This window comes from Rhincodon typus, chromosome 28 (genome assembly GCF_021869965.1).
Source record: "Rhincodon typus isolate 14 chromosome 28, sRhiTyp1.1, whole genome shotgun sequence".
In the NCBI taxonomy this organism is placed as follows: Eukaryota; Metazoa; Chordata; class Chondrichthyes; order Orectolobiformes; family Rhincodontidae; genus Rhincodon; species Rhincodon typus.
In genome coordinates this window covers 42,016,513-42,025,450 of record NC_063359.1, presented here as the reverse complement: position 1 = coordinate 42,025,450, position 8,938 = coordinate 42,016,513, and the positions used below count along the sequence as shown (strand labels likewise).

The 8,938-nt window shown below is 46.0% G+C and overlaps 1 protein-coding gene across 1 annotated transcript in view; it reads right to left on the bottom strand.

Annotated features, from left to right (window-relative positions):
* The window catches only part of LOC109938339 (sarcosine dehydrogenase, mitochondrial-like), a 33,220-nt gene that overhangs the window by 2,429 nt on the left and 21,853 nt on the right, over positions 1-8,938 (bottom strand). Inside the window, 4 exon segments of the mRNA XM_048613425.1 lie at positions 2,937-3,050; positions 6,878-6,961; positions 8,348-8,470; positions 8,473-8,489. Of these exon segments, the coding sequence (XP_048469382.1) occupies positions 2,937-3,050; positions 6,878-6,961; positions 8,348-8,470; positions 8,473-8,489 (338 nt within the window).

Genomic DNA, 8,938 nt, shown 5'->3' with positions numbered 1-8,938 from the left:
CACAGTCACACACACACACACTGCCACAGTCACACACACACACTGCGCCACAGTCACACACACAGACTGCCACAGTCACACACACACACTGCGCCACAGTCACAGTCACACACACACTGCGCCACAGTCACACACACACACTGCCACAGTCACACAAACACTGCGCCACAGTCACACACACAGTCTGCCACAGTCACACACACACTGCGCCACAGTCACAGTCACACACTCACAGCCACAGTCTCTCACACACACACACTGCGCCACAGTCCCACATACACACTGCGCCACAGTCCCACACACACACTGCGCCACAGTCACACACACACTGCGCCACAGTCACACACATCGAACAGTACAGCACAGTACAGGCCCTTCAGCCCATGATGTTGTGCCGACCTATTACCCAACTCTAAGTTCAAAACTACCCTGCACACCCCAATTCCTGTAAAGGCTCCATCTGTTTCTCTCAGTTCCTCTGTCTCCACCATATATGTTCAGATGAGGCCAACTTCAACAAGGGAGCCTCCGAAACGTCCACCTTCTTCCTCAACCAAGGACTCCCCAGCTCCATGGTCGACAGGGCCCTCAACCAGGTCTCACCCATCTCCTGCATTTCCACCCTCACTCCTTCTCTTCCCTCCCGCAACAGCGATAGTGTTCCCCTTATCCTCACCTACCAACCCACCAGCATCCACATCCAGAAGATCATCAGATGCTATTTCCGCCACCTCCAGTGAGATGCCACCACCAGACACATATTCCCCTCCCCTCCCATGTCTGCCTTCTGCAGGAACTGTTCCCTCTGGGACACCTTGGTCCACATTTCCTTCACCCCCAACATCCCACCACAGCCCCACAGCACCTTCCCCTGTAACCGGCGAAGGTGCAACACCTGCGCATTTACCTCCTCCCTCCCCAGTATCCAAGGGCCCAAACATACCTTCCAGGTGAAGCAACACTTCACCTGCACTTCCAAGAATCTCGTCTACTGCATTCGCTGCTCACAATGTGGCCTCCTCTACGTTGGGGAGACGAAGCGTAGACTTGGCGACCGCTTCGCAGAACATCTATGTTTTGCTCGCAAAAAAGACCCTGAACTACCCATTGCCTGCCACTTCAATGCACCACCCTGCTCCCTGGCCAACATCCCTGTTTCTGGCTTGCTGCAGTGTTCCAGTGAATTGCAATGCAAGCTGGATGAACAACACCTCATTTTCCACTTGGGGACCCTACAGCCCTTCGGACTCAATATTGAGTTCAATAATTTTAGGGCCTAAACTCTCCCATGTCCCAGCCCCCTACCCCACACACCAAGCCTTGTTACCACATAGCCTGCCATTACACACCCTCTGTTGTTAGTCACTATTCACCCTCCCAGGCTGATCGTTAGCAACTCCTTTGTCTGTCCAACTGTCTTTCTGTCTCTTTGGGCTCTATCCTATCGTTTACTCCCTACCCAACCCAACTCCCTATTTTCTGCATATAAACTGACGTTTTCCCAGCCAGCATCAGTTCTGAGGAAGGGTCACCGGACCCGAAACGTTAACTCTGTTTTCTCCTTCACAGATGCTGCTAGACCTGCTGAGCTTTTCCAGCAACTTTGTTTTTGTACCCAGCATACCCTTCATTTTACTATCATCCATGTGCCTATCCAAGAGTCGCTTAAATGTCCCTAATGAATTTGACTCTCCTACCACCGCTGGCGGTGCATTCCATGCACCCACCACTCTCTCTCTGTGTAAAGAACCTACCTCTGACATCTCCCCTATATCTTGCTCCAATTACCTTAAAATTATGCTGCTTCGTGATAGTCATTTCTGCCCTGTGGAAAAGTCTCTGCCTATCCACTCTATCTATGCCTCATCATCTTGTACACCTCTATCAAGTCACCTCTCATCCTTCTTCGCTCCAAAGAAAAAAGCCCTAGCTCCCTCAATCTTTCCTCATAAGACCTGCCCTCCAGTCCAGGCAGCATCCTGGTAAATCTCCTCTGCACCCTCTCTAAAGCTTCCACATCCTTCCTATAATGGGGTGACCAGAACTGAACACACACACACTGCCACAGTCTCTCTCTCTCTCTCTCACACACTCACACACATACACACACACACACACACACACACACGTGCGCAGAGCACCACAGTCACACCCACACACCCACAATCACATACACACAGACACACACAGTCTCACACACACACACACGTACACACACTGCCATACACATACACACAGACACACACACACACACTCACACACACACAGTCTCACACACACACCCACAATCACATACATACAGACACATACAGTCACACACACACTGCCACAGACATACACACAGACACACACAGTGACAGAAACACACACATGCACGCAGAGCACCAGAGTCACACAGACATGCACTGCTACAGTCACACATGCATACTGCCACAGACAAACACACACACATACCCACAGTCACACACACAGCCACAGACATACACACATACACCCCACAGTCACACACACTCTGCCACACACAGTCACACACACATAAGCACACACAAACCGCCACAGTCACACATACAGACAGACTCATTAGTTGATGCACATGGGCAGAGAGAGACACACACACACAGACAGGCACTGAGCCAACTTAGTCATTTTGGAATCTCATTGGGATTTTAAACATTTATACATTTTATGATGGTTTGTGGCACACTGAGGAACAATTATGGTGGATTGTGACAGCTTGCACAAACACACAGACACACTGTACCATACTCTAGCTGGCAAGTAGGTTCTAAGTGAGCGACAGTGCACAGGGGAATCTGATTTATTTCAGGTATGAAAAACGCTGGTCAATGTGCTTATACCCAAGTATCAATGATAGAGCGATTAAAAATAACTAATCTCTCTGAACGGGTGAGGGTCACATCAGAACTCATTCCTACCTGATTATGGTGTGGGGGGAAGTCAAAGGTGTAATCGTCACGCAACAGCTGATTATATCTGTAATCCTCATGTCGCTTGTTTCCATAAAATCCGTAATAATCATAATTCAGAATCTAACGCAAAGGAAGTCACAACAGAACAGAAAGATTAACAATGAGCCAGAGAAAGGGAGCTAAGAGGGTGCAGGTGCACAGACGAGATTTTGGTAGGGCTCTCATGTTATATAACTTGGATGAGCATTGGTCTCTGACTGAGAACGTTAAATCTGTAAATGAGTTAAGGAACGAAGTGAACAGTAACTGCCTGCAGTGTCAGATGCCTTGTTAGCTAAATGAATGTGACTGGGTGTTAATCACTTTGCAAGAAGCTGACTTCACAATTGTCCCAGATTCTGATGGACTCCATCCTAGGGTTTTAAAAGAAGTTGCCAGTGAGCTAGCAGATGCTTTGCTGTTAATTTTGTGAAATCCATTAGGTTCTAGAAAGTTCCATCAGACTAGAAAGTAGCAAATATAACCCCTTATACAAGAAGGGAGAGAGGAAGAAAACTTTAGTTCAGTTAGCTTGACATCTGTTATGGGGAATGTATAGAATCGATCATTCAGACTTTATAGCAAAACACTTAGAAAATCTCAATATAATCATAAAAAGTCAAGATGGTTTTGTCAAAGGAAAGTCACGTTGGACTGATTTACTGGAATTCCTTGAAGAAGTGACTTGCACTGTGGATGGAGGGCACTGTATTTGAATTTACAGAAGACTTTTGACATGGTTCCACACAAAAGGTTATTGCAGAAAGCAGCAGCTGATGGTGTAGGAGTGACACAATGGCACGGAAGAAGATTGGCTGGGTGGCAGAAAACAGAGAGTATGCATCAATGCAGCATGGGACAAATGGAGTTCAAAGGCATCTGTGTTGGGGTCTTACACTTTTAGAATTTATATCAATGACTTAAATAAGAGGATGAAAGGCATACAGGCAAAACTTGCAGCTGACACAAAGATAGTAGGGAAGTATGTTGTGAAGGCGAGATAACAAAAATGCAGACTGATATCGAGTGGTGAAGACCGCAGGCAAAAATCTGGAGGGTGGAGTGTAATGTGGGATTCGGTGAAGTTTTTCACTTGGACACAAGGACTGAAGATCATGAGCTGAATCTTGAGATTTTTTTGCCAAATGCAAGTCTCCCTCCCTCAGAAATGAGTGTTTCCGCCAGCTTAAAAAAAAACGCTTTCTCACGCTTTAGGTGCCACATTGCTGGGTTACACAATAATCTAAACAAATAAAAATCCATTAGCAACACACAAAACCTATTAACTCTACAGCCAGGCCTCCAATACTGCTTTCAACTTAAAATTATCATGGCTACTGAAATGCTCATATATTAGTTCCTAACTTCAGGCACACAGTCCCCCATTAGTCACAGCTTGATATCCTGAGAATGATTTGTTCATTTCCCATTCTTTGTTTTCTGTCTGTTAACCAATTCTCAAATATGTACAGTGTACCGAACCTCCCCTCCATCCCCGGACCCAACGCATGCTCTAATTTTGTTAACTAAACTCTTGTGTGGGAACATATCAAAAATCATCTGAACATCCAGATACAGTTTCTTTGTTATAAGTAACATCCCTAAACAACTCCAAAAACTTTGTGAAGCATGATTTTCTTTTCATCACTTCATGTTGCCTCAACCCAATTTTCCTGTTATTTTCTAAGTGTCCAATTGTCATAACTCATCATGGGATTATACACAACTTAAATATCACAGAAACAGACACATATTGTTGAAGCTTTTTGTCTTGGACTCACCAGGACCATTCACAAGAATATCAATTCAACATTTTGTGGACTGGTTGGTTCGTGGTTAGAAAGTATACAATAAATAGCAGGACCCTGAGAAGCAGTGATATATGGAGGGATCTTGTGGTGCAATACACCATTCTCTGGCAGTGGCAACACAATTGGATAAGGTGGTAAAGACAGGGTACAGTATGCTTGCCTTCATTGATCAGGGTATTGAGCATAAAAGTTGGCAAGTCATGTTGCAGCTGTATAAATTTTTAGCTAAGGCCACATTTGGAGTACTGTGTGCAGTTCTGGTCACCACAAAATAGGAAGGATGTGCAGGCTTTGAACAGGGTGCAAACAGGATGTTACTTAGATCAGAGTGTGTCAGCTATGAGGAGAGGTTGGACAAATTGCTTGTATTGGGGGCTAAGGGGCGACCGCTGATAGAAAGGTGAAATAATGTAATTATGAAATAATGAGAGGCATGGATAGGTGGATAGTCTGTTTTGTTTTTCCCAGGGTGGAAATGTCAAAGACTAAGAGGCATAGGTTTAAGGTGAGAGAGGGAAAGTTTAAAGGAGATGTGCAAGGTAAGTTTTTTTTAACCAGAAGGTGGTAGGCATCAGGAATGTGCTACCAGGGGAGATGGTAGAAGCAGATATGATAGCAATGTTTAAGAGGCATTTTGACAGGCTATGAACAGATAGAGAATTGAGGGAAACGAACCATGTGCAGGCAGATGGAAAGAGTTTAGAATGACATCATGGTCAATACAGACATGATGGGCTGAAAGGCCTGTTCCTGTGCTGCTCTCTGATTGGTAGAAGCATTGTGATGGAGAATGCACCAATTAATGATGATCGCTGTTATCAGTGGTACTCAAATTATCACATTCCTTGCAATAGATTCTCACATTTTCTCTACTACTAATGCCAAACAAACAGATTTTTAGCTCTCTATCGCTCTCCCTTCTTAAATAATGGGATTAAATTGGCTACTTTCCAGTTTGCAGGAACCATTCCAGAGAGTATTTTGAAAGATAGTCTCCAATGCATCCACTATCTGTAAAACACTCAAGAGACAGTAAACGACTGACAGATAAGTGAGTGAGAAACTCATTGAGGGGAATAATGTGAAGAGCCTGCAGAGTAACTCTGTTATCATTCTCTGTTTTCTCAGCACCTTTCCTAAAGCATGAAGTGCAATGGGCAGATAGCTCCTAACTCTGGTATTTGAGAGGTCCTTCAGAAAGGCACTGTAACTTCATCACTTTTATGCTTAAATAAAATATTTAGGAATGTGAGATGAAATGTGCAACAATCACACTTACTCATTGTTTTACATCTATGGGATGTGGGCATCACTGGCTGGCCAACATTTAGTGCCTATCTCTAGTTGCCCTGAGAAGGTGGTGGTGAGCTGCCTTCTTGAACCACTGCAGTTCACATGCTGTGGGTTGACACACAATGCCCTCCAGGATTTTGACCCAGTGACAGTGAAGGAACGGCGATATATTTCCAAGTCAGGATGGTGAGTGGCTCGAAGGGGAATTTGCAGGGGGTGGTGTTCCTTGCATCTGCTGTTCTTGTCCTGTGGTTGTTGGTTTGGAAGGTGCTTTCTAAGGAGCCTCAGTGAATTTCTGCAGTGTATCTTGTAGATAGTACACACTGCTGCTACTGAGTGTCAGTGGTGGAGGGAGTGAATGCTTGTGGATGTAGTGCCAATCAAGTGGGCTGCTTTGTCCTGGATGGTGTCAAGCTTCTTGAGTGTTGTTGGGGCTGCACTCATCCAGGCAAGTGGGGAGTATTCCATCACACTCCTGACTTGTGCCTTGTAGATGGTGGACAGGCTTTGAGGAGTCAGGAGGTGAGTCCTTGCCACTTTTCAGCTGAAAGTCCAAATATTGTCTGGATCTTGTTGCATTTAGGAACTGTCTGCTTCAGTGTCTCAGGAGTCATGAATGATGCTGAACATTGGTGCAATGCAAACATCAGCAAACATCCCCACTTCTGATCAGACCATCCTTCAGAAAGTCCTCAGAATTTACAAGTTGGTTGTAGCACCTTCCCAGCTGATGCTGTCCAATGTACAAAAGGGATATGTTTACTTTCAAATTAACTGTGAGCTTAATGATGAGAAACCACTTACTGGAGCAGGTCCTTTGGGATTGAACCAACCAGGTCGTTCCCATCCATGTCGCTCTTGGAATACACAACCCTGCTGAAGGAGCTCCTGAGGATAGACAAATGTCAAACCTCAATCACTATCACCAGCACAATGGTGCAGAGAATACACAGCCTTCCTAAAGATTTGCACCCTTCATAGTGTGCACATGTACTCCATTCTCTACATATCCCTGCCTATCTCCCCATCCAGATCCCAACCTACAAGTTGGCGGTCCATGTTTAGAAACCTCTTTGTCAACCATCCTGCAGCAAATCAATTCTGTATTCATGGTGATAGACTGTGGAAAACTGCAAATCCATCAGAACAACGCCAATACTTAATCAGTGAAGCTGAGACTCCCCACACACTGACTAACAGCATCGTGCTTTTTCACTCTGGGCATGTGGGACATGGGATGTTAATGGTTGGGCCCAGCATTTATCTTCTTCAACTGCTGCAGCCTGTGTTTAGAAAACATTGTCTCAACCCAGTCACAAAATGCCCAGACAAAATCGGATTCACCGATCTATTGAAGAGCTTTTATCTTGGAAATGTAATACTACAGAATAGACAAGATAGGAAAGCTCTCAGTTTAACACAGCCCATGTTCTCTGACACATTCACTTCAAGCACAAAATGAAACAACATTTAATGTGGGGCCAAGTTCCTGGAGGTGGGAATATTGAAGCTGCTTGTAGAATATTTCTCAATTTATTTTTGCTTCTGGGTGTTTAACCCTTTACTGATCTGTTACAGTTATGCTTAAGACAACTACTTTCCACTTTAAAATTGTCTCCTGATATCAGTGAAGCAGAAATGACAACTGAATCACCACCCCTGGTTCCCAGGACGGCCCCGGGATCCCAGCACAGCACTGGGATCCCAGCATGGCCCTGGGATCCCAGCATGGCCCCAGGATCCCAGCACGGCCCCGGGATCCCAGCACGGCCCCTGGATCCCAGCATGGCCCCTGGATCCCAGCACAGCACTGGGATCCCAGCACAGAACTGGGATCCCAGCAAAAGGCACAGGAACTGAAGAATGTTGCAGAGACAGGCTCAATTTTTCTCTGTGTTAAATGGCTGAAGTTCATGTGATAAGGCCATGAATCATTTCTTAAACACTCGCACAAATCTGTCTCAAGAGTTATTCTGTGATTGGCAAAGGAAAGCCTAAACTGTCTGGCAGGATGGAGAGAGAGAGTGAGAGAGAGAGAGAGAAAAGGGGGAATGGGCGGGGCGTGGTGAAGAAAAGAAGGAAGTGAGAGATGGCAGCCTGCAGAAGATGCTAAGAGATGGAGCAACTGACAGTCAAAGGGACTGTGCTGCTTTATATCGGTATCTAGCCAGTTTCCTGGATAGAATGTAACAGTAAAGAATCGATGAGAGGATTAGTTCCTGTAATCTGCCACAGTCCATTTGTCTTGCCAAGCCCCAGGTCATTAACACTGACCTGATGCAGGGGATCGAGCCTCATGTTCCGACCCGCGAGGGGCTCATCGTAGGGAAACACCACCGAATAATTCTTGGCGTAAGATTCATGGCTTCGCTCTCGGATCCAGCGATTGTTATTGGTCAGTGAATGATGGAAACGACTGTGCCAGAAAATACAGGTTCAGGTATGACACCCCCCAGAGAGACCCGACCCCACCACAGAGAGACCGCTCACCACCTCCGGAGAGACTCCACCCCAACCGCAGAGAAACACCTCCCCACCCCCAGAGAAACCACTCACCACCCCCAGACAGATCCCTCACCACACACACACAAACACTTGTCTCCCTGTACATGCAAACACCCATCTCCACTACATTCAAAATCATCACCCCGACCATGCCAATCCCAAACACACCCTCACCACTGCAAACACTCCCCTCTCCTGACACACAGGAACCTCCAAACACACCCCTCCACAACTTGCACTACACTCAAGGAACCCCCACCCACCCCAACATTCAAATCATACCACACTGACTCTCACTGGGGTACAGTCCCACACACACTGACTCTCACTGGGGTACAGTCCGACACACACTGACTCTCA